The sequence below is a fragment of the Mytilus galloprovincialis genome, chromosome 5 (assembly GCF_965363235.1).
Source record: "Mytilus galloprovincialis chromosome 5, xbMytGall1.hap1.1, whole genome shotgun sequence".
NCBI lineage: Eukaryota > Metazoa > Mollusca > Bivalvia > Mytilida > Mytilidae > Mytilus > Mytilus galloprovincialis.
Genome location: NC_134842.1, coordinates 89537055 through 89558340, shown reverse-complemented (window position 1 = coordinate 89558340; position 21286 = coordinate 89537055). Strand labels below are relative to the sequence as shown.

Below are 21286 nucleotides of genomic sequence, written 5' to 3'. Positions count from 1 at the left end.
TGTCGGCTGTACTTGATATCGGTAATGACCCGGTCTAGTTGCAAAATGATAAAAAGAATATAAAATTGCTTAAAATTCTGATAATACAGTGTCAAATTACTTCAATACCTATTTGGTTTAATCTTATGAAATTGTTGCCTTACAAAACATCAAATCACCATTTTTACGTTTTTCTTTTCTTGAGAAAACACAGATGGCGCTGTGAAGGATAAGGATTGTCAGTGGTTTCAGTGGTTGTGAAAGACCAACAAGGTCATCAGAAGAGCTGACTGTGACATATCACCCAGAAGGTAATTATGAAAAGTTGAACATATAGACATATAAGTAAATCTATTTATTGAATATTAGTTTAATTTTATGAGATTCCCTAGAATGTCATCGAAGAATCACTTCCAAATCATTTCTACTTTCACTTTCGTTTTGCTTTGACACATGAAACTTTAATTAATTACTTCCTTGCTGGTCTTCCAATTTCCTTAAAAATTCAATTTTACCACCTAATCTTATCATTACAAACGATTTGTAAATTTCTACATTATTGATGATTTGTTGTCAACAAAATCAAAGTAAAGACTATTTCAAGTTCAGGGAATTAATGTTATACACAACACAGTCAGATCACAGGGGTTAAGCCAGTGTTATCCCAGATCCTTAAAGCATCACAGACCTCTTGGTAATAATATTAATATTTTATTCAATAAAATATCAAGAATATTTTAAAAATGATTACAATACACAATATATCATGTATAGACAATACTAACACATACATTGTAAAATATATAGGCATTTTATGAGTGCAGTATACTTAGGGCATTGAAAAAATTTGAATAACCACCCAGGTATAATGATTCTATAATATCTCAGTGTGGTCCTATCAGCATTGCACTGTCTTATCATTCTCAATTCTCTCTTACCTGGTGCTATAATTTTTGGTATAAAATAGTTATTTCAGTAAAATTTGACTTGTTAAATCTTATCTGTGTGATTTAAAATAACATGTGAAATTTAACCAGAGCATTGATAGAACCAACAGGTACATGTAATTGATTTACCTGATGAGGGTAACCTGTTGCTGATACATGTATAATCAAGTCAATTAGCATTTAGTTTTATTTTGTGTTTTGAACGAATTAAAGAAGATAATTTTTTATTTCTAACAACAATTTTATGGCTTCAATCACCACCCAAGCTAAAACAGTGCTAGAGTTGTGTCCCTTTACAATGACATATGTAAACAATGAACACATTCCCCATTTATTTTTTTAGTATCTTTTAATACTGGTTCGAGACCACAATTGTCATCCCTTGATTTTCGTTGTTCACGAATATAGTCCCTAGTGTTGACAGTGGGTTACTTGCCATTAATTTTTATACCCCTTCCAAATTTATTTCTCCATGTTAATAACTCAAATTGCAAGTAGGGGAGTGAAATTACACTGTAAAAAAATTTGGGTCCAGAATTTTAAAGGAAAGTAGTGATTTGGTCCAGCTGAAAAAGGTTGAAAATTAGCACTTCGGAAGCAGTCAAAAGATTTTAAGACGCCCTAAACATAAAATTGTCCATATTTTGAGTTAGAGCCGATGAAGTTTTCTATAATTTGTCCCAAAAGTAGTACAACACACTGTAAAAGTTTCTTTGAGAAAGTGTAGGTGGGATTTTTTAAATTTTCATTTTTGTTCTAAAAGAAATGCACTACGAAATAATTGTGGTCTCGGACCTTGCTAGATTGACCTTTTTAGCTCACCTGGCACAAGGGCCAAGTGAGCTTTTCTCATCACTTGGCGTCCGTCGTCGTTGTCTGTCGTGGTCGTCCGTCGTACAAAAATATTCTCCTCTCAAACTTGGCCACAATCATCATTGGGGTATCTAGTTTAAGAATGTGTCCGGTGACCCAGTCAACCAGCCAAGATGGCCACCATGGCTAAAAATAGATATATAGGGGTAAAATGTAGATTTTGGCTTATAACTCTGAAACCAGAGCCTTTAGAGCAAATCTGACAAGGTGTTTAATTGTTTATCAGCTAAGTCAATATCTGTCTGCCCTGAAATTGTCAGATGAATTGGATAACTGCCAAACTGGTTGTTGGGTTGCTGCCCCCCCCCCAATTGGTAATTTTTAAGGAAATTTTGCCGTGTTTGGTTATTATCTTGAATACTATTATAGATAGAGATGAACTGTAAATAGCAATAATGTTCAGCAAAGTAAGATTTACAAATAAGTCAACATTACCAAAATGGTCAGTTGACCTCTTAAGGAGTTATTACCCCTCATTTGCCCTTTATAGTCAATTTTTAACAATTTTCATTAATTTTGTAATTTTTTTAAAAATTTTACAAAATATTATCCTCTGTAACTAAAGGGCCAAGTTCATTATAGATAGAGAAAATTGTGTAAGTAGCAAGAATGTTCAGTAAAGTAAGATCTACAAACACATCGACATCACCAAAACACAATTTTGTCATTTATCCATCTGTGTCCTTTGTTTAATATGCACATAGACCAAGGTGAGCAACACCGGCTCTTAAGAGCCTCTAGTTTATGCAGTTAACATAATTTAAATACAGTATGAGAATATAAATGTTTTACTTTTAGACATCAATAACTTGGTTAAATCTTATTGAATGCTACATTATAAACCTGGACAGAAGTTTTGAATGGATATATATATACATGATATACATGTATTAAATATGTGCTCAACTTTCATTTTGAACACATTTGGAAAAAATATTTTGAGGAATTAAAATTCTCTTTAAATCTTTTTATATAAAATTAATTATACAGTTTATCATGTTTATAGAAAGGAGCAAAGTCTTTGAAAAAAATAGTGTAGCACTATCATGACTATATGGCATACGTGTACATGTGATTCTTCCAGCAGGAGTCAAAATCTCCTGCTTTTCAGGCCCTCAGGAAGAATGTTCATGATACATTTTATGAGCTCATAATGCATGTAATATGATACATGTCATAAAATTTTAACTCTTCTGTAAAAGTTTTTTTCAATTTAATCAAAACAATACAGTGATTTTTATGTATACATGGGACTACACTCAGTCATAATTGATTGAATAAAATGGAAACCATTTAGGTACATTTAATGTCATGAAATATTATTGATTTTATGTGGAGACTTAATTATTATTGAATCGATTTTAAGCAGTATTCCAACATTGTATCATTGATCTTGATGAATTGTAGTAAACTTTTCTTAAAATCAACCCACATTTTGTTTAGGTAATTAGAAGCCTAATGTTGATATTTTAGAATTTTAGAATAACAAAACAAAAACAAAACAAAACAAGTTCCTATGATATATTTTTTCTGCCCTGTTCGTCAAAAGACCCGCGGAAGCCTGCTAATATTCGCGGCTCCTTCATGAAAAATTCCTTTTAAGGTCAAGGAACCTGGAATTGTATCAACTTGTTTACAAATTTTACCACTCAGTGTTGACATATAACATCAAATTTAATGTCATGTTTTTACCATAGTTATATTCAAATGATATAAATATATATATGGATCTGTTTTAGAGATGAGGTTTTAAATACTTGTACATTTGATTCAATTAAGGTAAATACATTTTTAATGATTTCGATTATACTTATTTGAATATAAAAAAGACAGTTTTATTTGTAAGAATACGGGAAATAATAACCTTGGTTAACTTGTATATATTTTCAATAGATTCATTATATTTTTATGCCCCAGCAGAACAAAAGGTTTTATCAAGGCAATGTACTTCACATAATTGGATAATAAAAAATGAACACAAAACGAAAGAGGACGGGAAATCCTGGATGAGAAAAAATAAGTTTGACAGCTGGAATAATATTCTGCATAGGAGCAAATTTATGCTTGGGAATCTTTTAAACGTAAAGTTTTATTTTTTGTGGGGTACATTTATCTGGTTATGCCTCTTTCCCTCCCTCTTTGATGGACACATCTAGGTTTCCTATTTTAATTCTCATAGATTTGCTATTACTGCAGTCTTGAAACTGAAAAATTTGTGCCAAGAACCCATCCACTGCCTGTGTTTCTAGTTCTTCTTCATGTTCTTTGACAGGGTACTTATAACGTTTATCTCTTGTAAGGAGAACCACCAAATTAATATGTCACTGTTTGATTTCATATATAAAATTGTCCTGAAGACCCCTCACTTGTTGGCAAAACATGTCAACCAAAATAAACTCTTTCCATGTGGTAATTGATGGGTGTTGTTGTCTTTATTATCGTTCTATTTTTCTTGTAAGGAGAGTTAGAATTATTTACATCACAGACTAACAGGTTATTATTGGAACTGCTTATAACTTTCCATAAAAGTGAATTAAATCATCACAATATTGATTTATTCATCGATTTAACCATACAAACTTTTCACATCAGATTGCTATCTTTGTAACCACTATTATATATTGACCTTTAGATTTCCGGTTCTTTATAAAGTCTTTTAATATTGGCATATCTGTAATTAAAAACCTTTAGACATTTAAGTTGAAAGCCTAGTCTTTATTCAAGTATTTCAGTGACCAGCTAGGAATAAGTAATATTATATAATATACTTATACTTACATTCTAAAGTAAGGTAAGCGACAAATACTTTTACAGCGAAACCTGTGTTATCACAATAGGCGACCAGTAAAAAAAATCGTACTAAACAGGGTGTTGGAATACTAAAGTTTTTCTGCAAGCTAGGGTAGGTATATTTTGGGATCATGAAAATGTTTCGTTTATAGCAGGATGTTGGAATATACTTTGGTATCTGATTAGCATGATTAGGCAGGTCACACTGTATGTGTGTTATAAAACTTTTCAAACTTCTAAAAAAACGGATATATATATACAAAATATGTAGCCATTACTGTCAGTGCTGAAAGTCTCTTAAAAACATCAACCTATCAATCAATCATTTTTATTTCTTCATCATTGTTCATATAGAAGAAGAATTCACCTCCATGTCAGGAATCTTATCTTTAAATTGATACATCCATTCTTAGCTCTGGAATATTGATATGTTTATGTTTTTTCTACAAATGTTTGTTTGTGTCTGTAAGGGTTGACATCAAAAGATCGATGTAGGATAAAAAAACTTAAATCAAATAGTTTGGGGGTGTGGGGGGTCAACATTGCTGCAAGTTTTGTTTATCTAAAATCGATTTTACATATATCCCTATTGGTCAATCAATTTTTCCCAAATTAAGTTAAGAGGGGGGGGGGTGGGGGTCAGTGAAAAAACTATGTGAATTAAGTTTTTTATCCTTCATTGAACTTTTGATGTCGTCCCTAATTTAGCAGAATTCTTTTTGAAAAGGGAAAACCCTACTGAATTTATAAGTTATAATGTGTTTGGTCAAATGCCAATACCTAGGTTTTTAAATTTAAATGACTTTTAATGAAATGCATAACTTGTAACAATTTTAGATAAAAATACCATTGATATTTTAAATACAATATTTACAATGTTTAGCACATTATCATGATTATATGGGTCAACTTTACATATAAAAAGAATTAACATAACAAAAAACATAAGGAGATTACTTTTTTAATAGATTTGTTTTGAATGACTGTTGATAAAAGTTAGAAATGTATTATGATTGCCAAAGACCAAATGACATAAAAAATTTTACATCATTTTCTTAAGGTAAGAAACACATGTTTTATTTAAGGAATGACTGTAATAGTTTTTCTGTCTATGAAAAAATAATATTACAAATGTGGTGCATACTGAATAATTTAAAGTCCCACTGCACCACATTTTTGATTATATTTCGAATAGACAGAAAAAAATATTACAGTCATTCCTATAATAATTTAATTCTAAATTCCATTTTAAGCTGGATTAAATCATGAATAATTGTTGATGACGTCTCAGTCACATCACCAAATTTTGTCTATGAGCTAATAGACAAAACACTGTCAGCCAATCAGAAGACGCATTACATCCAAAATTAAATTATTATAACATGAACAATTATTACTTCTACTTTCAGTAAACATTTAAGACAAACACAACACAGATAAATCATGAAGATCAAGTTAGAAAGTCTGCTCCAAGAACTTGGCAGTCCTGGCAAGTACCAAGTCTGTATATTCCTGCTGCTAGCCTTAAACTACTTCCCTGTTGTCTTCAACCATATCGTCATGGCTTTCATTGGACGTCCACCTCAGTATGAGTGTTATAATGCTAGTTACGAGGATCCTTCATATATGCTTAATCTTACGTCAACAAATAATCATAGTTTTTGGCAAAATGAGAGAACTGAATACGGTAAATGTAGTACCAAATACTTCACTAGTGATAGCACCAACGCAAGTGAAATATTCAACTGTGATTCCTCCCCTAATGGAAAGTGGAGATATGTTGGCAAAGAATCATCTATTGCATCAGAGGTAAAAATAGAAACGATGTAATTCAATGTAAATATATATGTACAATATGAAAATATAGAGATCTGGTATGATTGCCAGTTAGATAAATATCCACCAAAGTTCAAATGAAGTGGACATATATAGGCAAACATCTTATTTTACTTATTTTTTCTAGAATTTTCTGTCAGCATATAGGACAACATTAAGTTTAGAATACTTATTGATTGGTTGATTGTTAGCGTTTAACTGCACTTTCAACACATTTGGCCAAATTATGGAACCCAGTTATCATTGGTAAAGGAAGCCAGAATCCAATAGAAAACCATCAACCTTCAACGGAAATTAAAGAAATGACCAGTCATATAAACCCCTGATCCGTATTTAAAAAGTTTGCAGTTAACTGCAGCTAGAACAGAAGAAGCAGACACAGGGTCAAAATAGATTAACTGACTTTGTGCCAATAATATTGCTTTTTAAAATAGGTCTTATGTGATTCAGCCTTAGTTTTACTGATTTATTGGAAATAACTATTTTACAGATACACAGATCATACATGCATATATGTATCATTAATTTGAACAAATAATATTGATCTACAAACAAATGATGTTTTTTTTTACTTTAGAGAAAAAAGTTAAGTTATTATAAAAATGCCATAAATATCAAAAGCTTAACACTGTGTCTTTTATTTAGTATCAGCAAGAATTTGTATAGTACATTGTACATGTAATAATTGTATTACATGATTTATCTAATTTCAGTGGGACCTTGTTTGTAGTAATGCCTACTTATCAAGACTGGCTACAACCATTTATTTTATTGGAGTGATGGTTGGTGGATTAATCTTTGGTTACCTTGCCGACAAGTTTGGAAGGAAGAAAATTATGCTGGTTACTCTGTTTACACCAGTGGCTATTGGCGTGCTGACCGCCTTAGTCAAGACCTACTATTTGTTTGTTGGTTTGAGGTTCCTACAGGGAATTTTTATTCAGGTAATGTTAATATTAGAAAGTTTACATCACATGAAAACTTACCATGCTTACTATTATTTACTCAAATAGTTGGGTTATTGCAGAGTTAGGGAAGCAGTTTTGGTCAAAACAAGGTAGAATGTTTTCAACTATTACATGTATTGACATTTTTGAGTGACAGAATATATTAAGGATTATGTACCCTTTTGTTGTTTCAATGCAAAACATGGAAACTTTATAGAAAATCAACTTGTACTCTTATATTTGACACTTATCAGTGCATTCATTAAGACCCGGTACCCGGTACTTTTACCCGCCTACGGAAGCGTCTGGTACCGGCAGAAAAAATAAAAATACAAAAAAAAATAATGTGTAAAATTCTTTTGAAGATCGTTCAAATCTAATTTATTTCTTTCCTCAAGTGATAATCTCTGTGTACGTCATTCATGTGTATGTTTATAGGTGTCTTCGTCAAGGTCCGCGTTAAAGTATAGATCTATCTGCCAATTAAGGCTACCTCCAAAGTAGGAGAAGTGATAATCATAAACCACGTGTCTGTATCTGTATCGTAAGAGCGCTTTAAAATGAGACGATTTAGCAGTATATTTTCAAGCGGCAAATTGTTGATGCATTTAAACAACAACAGCACAATACTTATGTCTAATAAAAGGAAAGCAGCTTGTATCACAGATTATTTTATGAATAAAAGGTTTAATAAAGGTGAACATTCTATGGAATTCAGAAAATCGTTAATTGTATCAAATCAGTTCGTTTCCCGTTGGACGTTGTCACTGATCTTCGTTTTCTCGATATGTGTGCTATGTTGTGAATTTTTAGTGTAAGACTTCGTGAAACAACCTGAAGTAACATAACTGTTACGTTTACAAAATATAATATCTGACGAGATTTAAGACTTTTAAAATTTAAAAAAAAAAAGGACAGCTCTGAAGAAGTGAAAAAAAACCCAACATTTTTACTAACACAATCACCCCTTTATATAAGTTAAGTGAAAGTTAATACATGTTTTTTTATCTGACCAGAACAATCATCACAACACTTAGCGTATATCAAAAACGTTTGTTTGGTGTTTTGCATGAGAGCATGTTAATTTAATAATATATACTACAATGTTTGTAACTTATGAAATTTCTTTTACAATATTGAACAAATGCAAAACATTTATTAAAAGTATAAAAATAAACAAAACATTTAAACAACATTTCACATGAAACCCCTGCATTATAGCATGTATAGGTCATACATATTTTATAACTGATTACAAAATAATTATTAGCAATGTATTTTCAGATAATTACTCTAGAAAAAAACCAATTCAATGTTAACTTACCCAAAATTGAAGCAAATATTACAGACTTTACCCTATTTTTTAAAGTAAAACATTAAGGCTGAAATCCCTAAAATCCAGGAGCTGCAGGGGGGCTATGCCCCCTGCCCCTATCAGGGCTAGCCCTGGACCCCTCGCCGTTTGGGTTTGGTTCCCCCTATAATCTCAAAGGTACCTCCAGTCTAAAAATAATGAAACCCCTGACTTATATACTTACTTTATAACAGGGTCTACAAACCACGACATATGTAATGGTGATGGAGTTATTCCTCCCCCAGTATAGAGGGACAGCTGGGGCTGTGTTGGAATGTTTCTGGGGTGTGACTGTCATCATGATGGCCGGTATAGCTTACCTACTACAGGACTGGAGAAATATACAACTAGCCATATCTGTTCCTAGTGCACTGGCACTTACTTATATCTGGTAAGTTACAATTTGAATCCTTACCTTTGGACATACATGTATATACATATGTTGTTTATTGATGTGGTTCATAAGTGTTTCTCGTTTCTTGTTTTTTATATAAATTAGACTGTTGTTTTTTCCGTTTGAATGGTTTTACACTAGTAGTATTTGGGGTCCTTTATAGATTGCTGTTCAGTGTGACTGTACTTAGACCTATAATGGTTTACTTTTATAAATTGTGACTTGGATGGAGAGTTGTCTCATTGTCACTCATACCACATCTTCCTATATCTATAAAATAAGGAGATATGATTGACAACAAGACAACTTTCCACTTAAGTTCAAATGAAGTGGATGTAAGCAATTATAGGCAACCATATGGCCTTTAACCATGAAAAATAACCCATACTATGTAAATAGCTATGGGAAATATAAAAACAGTTCAATTGAGAAAACGGCCTAATTTATTATAAAATAATTTATGAAAAACAAATATGACAGACATGAACCAATGACAACCACTGAACTACAGGCTTCTGACAGGCGTTTAAAGAATGAAACAGGAATAAACATGTGTGGAGGCGCCCACCTTCCCCTTAACTGGAACCATGGTGTAACAGTACAACATTAGAAAAAACTACAATGTATGGATATAAGTTGAAAAAGGCTTAACTCATCAGATCAATACATAGCAGAAAACATTCAACACAAATGTTAATTTTTCATGTTTTGGTTACTAAGTGCAAATCCATGACTGCTGGAAAAAATGCTTTACTTTTAATTTGTTTTCAAAAATTTTATGCAGCAAAAGACTTATGAAATTATGAATGTAAATTGTGATTAACGCAATCCTGATCATACTGTTGCATTTCTTTGTATAAATAAAAACATAGCAAAAAATTTGGAATTTCTGAAATGTATTTAGTTTATTTCATGTAGATAAATGAATGATTTATAAATAGAAATCATAATTATCCTCCTTAAAAAGGAAAGAAACAAAAAACCAACAAAGAACAAAACAACAGAGAAACAAAATATGAATTCTAAAATTTATAAGTGTTAAATTATATATTTTCTTTTTTATTCTCTTTTTATAGGATGGTACCAGAGACTTTGAGATGGCTTATGATAAAAGATAAGATTGATCAAGCTCAGAAAATAGTAAAGAGAATCACCAAATTCAACAATCTGTCCTTCCCTGCTAGAACAATGGATGAGCTCCAAATTCAAATTGAGGCTAAAGATAATGAGCCAGGTCGACAGTACATGTTTTATGATCTTCTACGAACACCTATTCTACGAAAACACAGCTTGATTTTGTTTTATTTATGGTAATTATTTAGAGATTATTGCACTGCATTAAATAGGAAACCAATTAACTTTATTCTAGATTGTGGAATATCCAAATAATGAAACGGCAGTAAATAAAAAATTACATTCAGAGCCATACAGAACATAAAAAATGGAATATAAAAATATGTGGGATATAAGTTGATGAGACAGCAACTCTACAAAACAATAACTATTTTTTTTAGATAATCCATTTAGAGGTCAAAATGATATGACCTTAAGTGTAGATTCAATAATTCTATTATCCTCTTCTTCAATGATATAATCATTACAATAAATATAACATGTACTACAGGGTTTAAGCTAGGATTTTGAGAGCTTTAGTCACTTTTGCACGCTATTAAAATCAACCTTATTTTGTGTATAAGCAATAGACCAATGATGTATATTACTAGCTTCATCTTTTGACTTTGTCAGATTTTAAGGGATTGAGGCACCAGCATGATTGGCAGTTATTGTATGATTTGACTGTATTGGCCATTATTATGAAAGAATCTGACATGGAATCCAGAAATTTAGTTCACAATTTTTCTTCAGTTTATTCCAGGGGTCATTCCTGATCAACAAAAGTTGGATTCTATTTTTCTTTAAACAAGGAATCACAGCAGAAATTAATTTGCAATGATTATTTCACTGCATAATCATTATCCTTATAAAACGTCTAAGTCGATATTTGGATATCATATCTATCAAGTTGGAAATGTATTATATCCTTTTTGGAACGATTATAACGACTGAAAGGAGGTTGTAGACAAATCAGCAATAGATCACGTTTACTACTTTCGGTTTTAAAATGAAACGAAAACGGGAAGTGACACGTGGATAATAAATTCAAAACGAGTCCGGATTCATCAGGAAATTATAATTTTTTGATTTAAATTCCTTCAGTAAGAGATATATATTTGTCTCTCTCGTTTAATTGATTCTAAATGATTTCGTATTTTACGTTTTTAATGTCTATAAATAGTCAAAGGGATACTTTCATGCATGCGTTGAACACAATACAGGAAGCACCTGTTTAAATCATTTCTCGTGAACTTTTTGAATACACACATGAAAGTTCTTTATTTTAAATGGAAATTGTCGAAAGTTTTTGATGAAAATTTTAATTAAATATGACGAAAATGCTTTCGAATGACAAATCTACGACAAACTAACTTCAGATTGTGATCGTTTGGGAAATATTGAAATTCAAATGCGAACTGTCCGGGTTGTTACATTTTTGATTAAATGACGGAATTATACTCCTGGTTGTTGAAATGCCGACTGACTGATTTTCCTGGGGAAATAATTATGATGGTCATTCAATTATGGGGTTATTTATAAATTACGGATAAGTGACCCATCTGATGGCGATAAGTGGATTAGTTGTAATCACAACTTGTAACACTTGTTGAAAATGTTAATTACCTGGAGGTCATAAACTTGTCAAAAACATGAAGACAGGTAGATTTATAGTTTTTAATGCGAATTTTTTTTTTACACTTTCAAAATTAAAGTGACGAAATTGATTTGAAATACTTTCGTCAATGAGAAAACTCTTTCGTAAAATACGAAAGTGACGAGCGCTAGCAAAATCACTGTGTACTATAAATACAGGAATTATTGCGTGCATTTATTATTATGATTTTTGAAGAATGGACAAAACTGCCAGATTAATTAATGCCATTTCAGGAAAATCTACATTAAACAATGATTTATTTGAATCTGGAAAATTGATAAGAAATGTATGATGAAAATTTATCTAATTTAGAACGATTAGCAAAATGATTCTTTGTTATACAGATCATATATATCAAATTCAGAATGTGAGTTCTTATTATTGCAATACTCATCAAGACTCATTTTTAGATTTAATAAAACGTTACAATAAATTCTGATTTTACAGTATATCAAAGTGTAAATCAAGGAAAGTAACAGACCAATCACATTCCAGTATTATAATCATGCAAATGATATTAGATATATTGAACTTTCAGGTTTTCTGTGTGTGTTGGATATTATGGTATGACATTTAAGATAGCAGGTCTGGCAGGGAACCATTATTTAACATTTTTCATCAGTGGATGTGTTGATCTGGTAGCCTTCATCATGGTTATTTACCTTATCCAAAGGTGAATAGATATTATGCATTATATTTCTTCAATACTGAGTTCACAGTTACTTTTGTGTACTCTTTCTATTATTTTCCACATAAACATGATAAATATGTTACAGTTATATCATGAAACCATCTAATATAGGCAACATATCAATTTTATTATCTACAGTTAAAGAAGTAAAAAAAGCAAGACTTAGGTGTGGTGTTTACGACCATGTTAGCATATAGACCTCAACAATGTATTAGTTTGTGATTAGGTCAGTTTATGGAGAACCACAAGTGATAGGCCAATGATATTTGGTATGCAGTTGTATTATCATTGTTAAATCACATTAACACGGTGATTGATTGGCCCTGCACACTCAGTCATGGTCTATTGACTGGATGTTTTGCTTAGTTTGTGATGAAGTCAGGTTAAGGTGAGCCATTTGTTTCAGGTCAATAATAATTAATATGCAGATGTAATAGCATTGGCACATTTCATTTCCATGGAGATTACATCAAAAAGTATGCAAAATCAAAAATTTATTAATGAAATAATCTAAAATTACTCTTAATTACAAATGTAAGGGAACTCATTATACAATACTGATGATATTTGTTCTAATTGTCAATCTTTCATTAATTTCTGTACAGATTTGGAAGAAGAATTCCTCTATTGGTGTACTTCGTTATTGGATCTGTTTCGTGTATAGTTGCTGGATCTATTCCTATTGCACTAGCAGGTAGGTTGAGAAAATAAATATTAAACTTGGGTACCTTGGTGCATGAGTGGTCTAAATAGAGGGGGCAATGATGGGTTTTCATCATAGATCATGAAATGTTAAATTTACTGATCACAGTTCACAAGATACACAACCAAACTGTTCACAAAAAACAACAGTTTAACACCTTCATAACTGTTCACAAAAAAGAATGATTTAAAATCTTTATCACAGAGAACATTTATCAAATAGAAACAAGTCACGAAAAATGCACTTATCATGAGTCACAGATTATAAATCCATGAATAAGGAATTAAGTGAAAAAGGAGACTTAAAGTTTATATGATAAAAATTATCACTTTTAGAATAGTGTAGCTGTGTGTAAACAAGCTGTTTGTGTAATGGATTATAGGTAGATATATTATATGTAAAACAAAGATTGGCTTTCAGAGCTTGATTTGATTTTATTTCCAATGAATACTGATCTAAGTCTAAACATTAGGAACTAACCAATGTTATAAGAAACAAAAATCAAGTAAAAGATGCATTTTGGTTAAAGTGTTGTGGGGGACAATTTTTCATAACCATACTCTCATAACAAACAACAGCTATACAGTTTTACGTTTTATTTGTAACTATAACTTAAGCTAAGGTGACGTCGCCATTGTGACGTCGACATTGCATACATTAGGGATTCTAGACTTTGCCAGTCATGTGGTTTTCTCAACAAGTGTAAACAACACATTTGTATTTAATGGAAATCTGATTTTGTTTTCAGGAGCGTCAGGGACTGCTGAGAAAGTATTTGCTATCATTGGGAAGTTTGGAATGGCAGGTGTTTTCAGTATTATATTTGTATACAGTTCTGAGCTTTACCCAACAGTTATCAGGTAGGACAGTTCTACAACAGTATTATTACATCATGGCGGAAATAGACATCTGGCCTGGGGGGGGGGGTCAAAATATTTAATATTGTACAAACTGTTCTACTGTTCTTTGTAAAAATCAATCTAAAATTATAGAAAGAAACTGATTTCAATTAATTTTTCTGATTGAATACATTGCAACTGTCCAATAAAAACGATATTGAGAGCAACATGTGCATTAGATATTTGATTTTCATGAGTAGTTAAAGTCATATGAAACCTCAAATTAAAAAAAATAATGCATATGTTTTTTTTAAACTAAATAAATAGTTTTCATTAGAAGTTTAATTTTTTTAATTGCTTGCTTTTAGACCCTTCTTGTAAAAATCTAGTGATCGCAAAACACATGGATCTGTCATTGAAATAAACTATCATCTGATTATACATATATGCATGTTATACACGTGTTCAATATCCATGCTTCTTTGTTGATAGTTTACTATAAGGTGACAGTCGGTAAACTATGGCTTCAAATCACGACAATTGATTACCTGCCATATTTTCACATTATAAAAGATAGAGAGAGAAAAAAATTGACTATTATACGATATGTTTGCATAAAAAATTATCAAATCCTGCACAGACGACTAAGTTTATGATATATACATGTATTGGTTTCATATGACTTTTAATTTATGACAATCCTCTACGAAATGATTTGATGCTTGACAATGTTTATTACTTTTTTTGATAGGAGCATAGGTATGGGAACATGTGCTTTCTGGGCCAGATTGGGAGGAGTTGTGGCACCTCAAATTCTTGTTTTGGTAAGTGATCTGTTTGATAGGAACATTTGAGAGGAGTTGGTACCCTTCAGATTCATCTTTTTGTTAGTAATTAGTTTTTAAGAAAATAGAATGAAAAGTTGTGCACTCTGGGTCTGATTGGACGGTTCAGATTAATGTGCTTGTAAATGGTAATTGATTTGCCCTTTTGTTTAATTCTGGAATCCTTGTGAATGCAGTTGGTTCTCTCCAACAATAAAAACTGACTACCATGAAATAGCACAATAGTGCTGAAAGTGACATTAAACACTGATCAATATAATTGCAGACACAAAAACACCCGTTTCAATCTTTAAGAACATCTTTGCAGCATTTCCTTAGTTATTTAAATTAATCTCACAAGATTAATCTCTTTAAGTTCATTGTTGAACAAACATAAAGCCACTCAGTTTTCTACATGTACAACTTAAACACAGATTTTCTGAACTTCTAAGACACAATTATTTACCCAAATTCTTTGAACTGGAACAGTAAAAACAAGATTAAAGTAATAATATGATGGACACTTAAGCTTCATAATTCACAATTTTGAATAAAACATTTGTCTATGATTTACATTTCAGGGTGATTTTACCCACAAATCTGTGTCTGTGATAATGTTTGGAGTTATTTCCCTTATTGCCAGTCTACTGGTTCTTTTTTTGCCTGAAACTGCGAACAGGAAGTTACCAGACACTATTGAGGATGCTGAAAGTATTGATGCTTTCAAGGGAAGTAACGGATCAGAAGAGGAACCAGTTGAATTATAAAGAGATTTAGAAGGCAGATATTTGATCTAAGATAAAGATTTTTTTAATTAACCTAATTCTATTTTTAAGAACTTTTGAATTATATTTGAAGCAAACATTGTTTGAAAATTTGAAAAAAAAGTCAGCAGGTTGACAAATTTCCGCTATTTTGTGATCAGATATAGAATTTAAATTCCATTGATCAATTCAGTTGGTTATGAAATAGATATTTGAAATGAAAAATTAAATATATGAATTATGTTCAAAGCTTGCTAGGCTGTAAATTTTGTGCCTTTTATTTTTCTGTAATTGATGTTTTGTAGTAGTGAAATAAGTGATAATATTATAATTGTGATATATTGATGTTTATGTAAATATTGTTACTTAGCTATGTTTTTTTAATTGTAGTTTGTGTTTGTGATATTATATTTTTACTTTTTATTATTACCTCTAAAGATATAAAATCCATGAGTTTATAAATCAGAGTCAATCCATCCATGAAATGGATAGTATATTCTTTCATAATACTTAGGACTCCAACATTTCTTTAACGTACATAGTATTAGTGATAATTTGAAACAAAATTAGTACCAATTTTCTAAATATGATACAAAGGTTGGTGGTTTTCTCTGGGCACTTGTGCTTCCTTCATTTAAAAACTTACCACCAGAGATGAAAGTGGTATAAACACCCATCAATCATTCAATCAATCAAAAATATAATGTATACTAATTTTTAGATTTTTTTAAATGATAGACTTTCTTTGGTTATTTTAAATTCAGAAAAGATCAGGAAGCCCTCAAATTTGTTAATTGTCATTGGTGGCATTTTAATTAGAACCATGTCAAAGTTAACAGTAAAATGCAAATTAGATATTATAAGTTGTTAGGGTCTAATGCCCTCATGTGTTTAAATTCAGAACAGCCCTTAGACATTGATAGGCAGTGGAGGATCCAGGAGGGAATTCTTTGGGTTAGAAACCCCTTTTTTCTGGAATATCAATGCATTTGAATGGGTACATATGAATGGTTGGACCCCACCCCCTCTATCCTTGGTTGGGAATCTCCCCTTTAAAAATGGCAGGATCCATCCCTGTTAGTATCTGGACAGTTTTATTTGTATCCATTAAATTTGCTAGAGGGATAGTTTACAGACATCAGGTTTTTCATTAAGTCTTTTATCCTTATATAACATGTATAAGCTGATAACAGTAGGTAGTGAAAGCTTCCATTGTTTTTATATTGAATTGTATTTATTATTTTTTTATAAAGTTTAGGGATATTAATTTTGAAGATTACTGTATATATCTTTATATAATGTTGGAATGTATTTATAATTGTTAATGTAAAACATATTTTTGTGTCAACATATAAAATTTGTTATGAACGCTGTTCTGGGGAAAGCAATGGTATTCCTGTCACTTTTGTACATAGTTAAAAAGAATGTACAATAGACTATTTTCTTATTACCCACTTTTGACTCCTGATTATATAATTTTTCGACAGGTCACAGTTTCTGTTGCAGGATATTCTGGTACTCGGTCAAGTAAGAGCAACCAAAATAATTAAATCAAACTTATAATAGGTGTAATTTGAGGGGAAAGTTTACTGTTTCCTAAAGATTTTGTTGTGTAAAGAAAATGTAAAGCAGTTTATTTTCCCCAAAAGTTGTACCGATTGAAAGCTTTATTTTACTTCTTTACCTTGTTTTCACTTGACTTGGTATCAGGATGTTATACCATATAAAAGGTTACCTGTCTAAAAATTATATAATCCGCAGTCAAAAGTTGGTAACATGAAAATAATCTATTGAGTAGATTTTGATGGATAATTATCATACATCAAAGCAATTTAAAGAAAAATTGTTATTATGTATATTTTACCAATTTTTTGTCTTATGTGTATAGTTTTAGAAACATTGAAAGAGAAATATGTGTTTACTGCTATTGTGGCACAAATGCCATTGCTTTCTTTTCTTAAAAAGGCAAAAATTGCCAAAATTAAACAAAAATAAAAAATCAGTGCATTTTACCTGCTCCGGAAATTATTAGCAAATTTTTATGTAAACTAAAGAGAGTTTACTTTGACAGAAAGTTCAGTAGGTTTTTTGTACTGAAAATAAAAAATCTTGACAGAGGTGATTTAATGAAATTGAATCAATGAAGGACTTTATAAAGAATCTCAATGGAGGAGTTATAAGAATCTCAATTTTTGATTAACAAGATTAAAAGGAATCGCAATTTATGATTAACAAGAATCTCAATATAGAATTTAGTATAAAGAATCTCAAATTAGAATTTAGTATAAAGAATCTCAAATTAGAATTTAGAAGAAATATAGCTGGTTATCATAAAAAACTAGCTTTGTACAAATGCTTACAAATCTATATTTGGATATTATGAAATGATCCTCTGTCAGATTAACTATATAACCAGAACAGTGTTGTTGTATCATTACATTAATTATAGTCAATTTTATCAATTTACTGAAGGAAACCTCTATAACCCTTCAAAACTCACGATTTATTGTATAAGAATGTAGACCTATGAAATGCTGTTTAACAAGATCACACTAGGTATACAAATCAGAAATTCTCAGAGGTATGGAAATCGTGATGAGCAAAAAATGAAAAGTTTATAACAGTGGTTAGGTAAAACCTGAATCCAAATCCTTTGAGGGAATTGATTCAAACTGTACTTGCCCACAGTTACATGGTTTTCATTACTGTAAATTCTTTTATTTTAGTGGGTACCAATTTTCGTGGATTTTTGAAAATTGTGTTTTTCACGGATATTTGATTTTTGGTGGTTTTGCCAATGTCTACATATAGGCCTATAGAAAATTCCCACTGTGTTGAGTATTGAAATTCGTGTTTCACTTCAATCCAGGAAATTCACAAAAATTAGTATCTCGCAAATATTAATGAATCCAAAGTAGTTGCACCTTGGGATTCATATCCCTCCACGGTTTTGAATCTGGATACCCTGTGTGACGATTTTCTGTCTTAACTTACAACAGACTTAAATTTATTGATTTCAGAATAAAAAATCAACGGTATGATTTATCACAAAAGAGCATATAAAAATCAATTTCCTTTATGAATACATGATTAATTTATGTAAAGGGGTAGATAGTTTTGGGAGACAATATAAAGAGGGCATTTTATTGTCCCATTTAAAGGGTTACATCCCTTGTTTGTTATACTGATAAAGTTGACTATGATTGTGTAATCTAAATGTTTGTGAGATAATCATTGAGGTTCATGATAAAGGTATTGGTTCCATCTGGTATTTTTTTAAAAGAACACACATTTCCTTTTAATTCATTTGAAATTAACAATTTTCGACATCCATTAAAATTTCATTGAAACAACCATCTCATCTGAAAATAATATTACAGTGTAATTATTGCGATTATTATCCTGTTGCATTTTTAACAATAATTTTTGAATTAACAGTAATTGACATTGAAAAAATATATTTCATATTGGGTATTTTCTTTAAAGTGTAAATTTAATATTTATTGTCAGGATTGGACTGTGTTTGAAATTGTTTGGCTAGTGTGAAGTTAAAGAGAAATGCGAAGAATAATATATTAGCCTTGGAGTGATTGAATTGTTTTAACTTGGTTGCTAATTTAGCTATAAGATTATGGAATGATTTTTGATTTGCTGTATCTTAAGGTGAAGGGAGCATGTTTAATTATATAAATATTTTGTATGCTATTTATTTATTTATTTGTTTGTATCACATGTATTTAATCTTGTTTTTAAAGATTGCATAATAAATATAGTCATTTATTTGAATCACTTGAGTATAAGTTTAAACTTCAATGATCCAAAGAAAAGGTTCAAGTAGAGAATATTGAAAAGGAGACAGAAGGTATCAAAAGAAAAATCATAACTCATAACTCTTTAAAAAGATATAAACAAATCATGTTAAAAGAAATGAAAAACAGTAAAAGACCATAACACAAAAACAACAATCAACAAAACACTTCAAGATTGAGCAATACAAAACCAATCAAAAGCAGTGATGCCAGTTTATATTAGTTGCTTTGTTTCAGGACATCATAATTTTTGTCCCTAAGATCAAATTTAAAAAAAGTTGCCATTAAATGGAGAACTCAAGATTGAGCAGCAAAAACAGTAGATTATTATGAAAATAAGTAGATGTGGCATGATTGCAAATGAGATAAATATCCATCTGAGTTAAAATGATGTGGAAACACTAGCTCCTACGCCACTTTTGGCAAACATAACCATGTTTCTCGTCAAATAAAGGAATGAAATGATAAGACATGTAGATTAAAAAATGTGAAGGATAGGGTAACTTTTTAGATCAAATATACAATATAAAAAAGAATATATTGTATGATTGCCATTGAGACAACTCTTTACAAGAGACCTAATGACATATTAAATAGTAACTATTTGTCACTGTACAGTATTCAACAATAAGCAAAACACCTACCTTATAGTCAGTGTTAAAAGGCCCTGAAATGACAAATGTAATTTAAACAAGAAAACAAACAGCATAAATTATACGAACAACAGATAGGTTATACGTCAACAAACAAAAAACACTGAATTACAGGCTTCTAATTTGGGACAGGCACATACAAAATGTGACAGAGTTAAACAATCCTCCCTAACATTGGACAGTGGTGAAACAGTACAACATCAGAACAAACTTTACAAGTCAGTTGAAAACGTCATAACTCATGGGATGGATACAAAAAAGAAATATACTTAACAACAAGAATGTGTCCATAGTACACGAATACCCCACTCGCACTATCATTTTCTATGTTCAGAGGACCATAAAATTGGGATAAACAATCTAATTTGGCATTAAAATTACAGAGATCATATTATAGGGAATATATTATTATGTGTAGTAAGTTATTAGTTGATTCAAAAACTACCTTGACTAAAAACTTTAATCTGAAACAGGACAGACGGAAGAATGAACGAATAAACGGACACGCAGATTATATAACATAATGCCCATATATTTGGCATAAAACAGAGCGGACACACATTTATGATCATCAGATAATAAGGTTCTCAAACATTCATGTACGGAGAGAGAGGAGATATCAAACGTTGGTCACTGCTTTCTTTCCACTAAGCATACAGCATTTGGGAGTAAGAGTTAATACTGATCAGAACAAGTGTCCTGGTAGCTATAGGATAAAATGTCTTTCTGTTGTATTGCTACCGTTTAAACTAGCATGATAAAAATCCATCTCAGCGTATCAGTCTATTACAATAGTTATCAAAGGTACCAGGATTATATTTTAGTACGCCAGACGCGCGTTTCGTCTACATAAGACTGATCAGTGACGCTCATATAAAAATATTTATAAAGCCAAACAAGAACAAAGTTGAAGAGCATTGAGGATCCAAAATTCCTAAAAGTTGTGCCAAATACGGCTAAGGTAATCTATGCAAATCAGGATTCATTATTATATCAATAGGTTCTGGTTCTGATATGAATGTTAAATTTTCCACTGGACGTTAAACATCAATATATCCATCCACCCATTCAAACAGAGGTTGCATTTCGCGTAGGTTAAAAATCACATTAAAT

General features: G+C 31.0%; 1 protein-coding gene across 3 annotated transcripts; it reads left to right on the top strand.

Annotated features, from left to right (window-relative positions):
- Window positions 1–164: 164 nt before the first annotated feature.
- Window positions 165–19491, top strand: LOC143076672 (solute carrier family 22 member 3-like). 3 transcript variants are annotated; one of them, XM_076252512.1, is made up of 10 exons: window positions 165–290; window positions 5999–6398; window positions 7139–7369; window positions 8921–9117; window positions 10197–10430; window positions 12429–12563; window positions 13187–13275; window positions 14033–14144; window positions 14875–14947; window positions 15529–19491. In XM_076252512.1, the coding sequence occupies exons 2-10, from the start codon at window positions 6033–6035 to the stop codon at window positions 15712–15714; spliced, it is 1623 nt and encodes a 540-aa protein (XP_076108627.1). In that variant the 5' UTR covers window positions 165–290; window positions 5999–6032; the 3' UTR covers window positions 15715–19491. The 3 variants fall into 3 exon arrangements, with proteins under 3 accessions (XP_076108627.1, XP_076108628.1, XP_076108629.1); XM_076252513.1 differs by having other exon boundaries at window positions 179–324; XM_076252514.1 differs by lacking the exon at window positions 165–290 and adding an exon at window positions 5629–5649.
- The last annotated feature ends 1795 nt before the right edge of the window (window positions 19492–21286 follow it).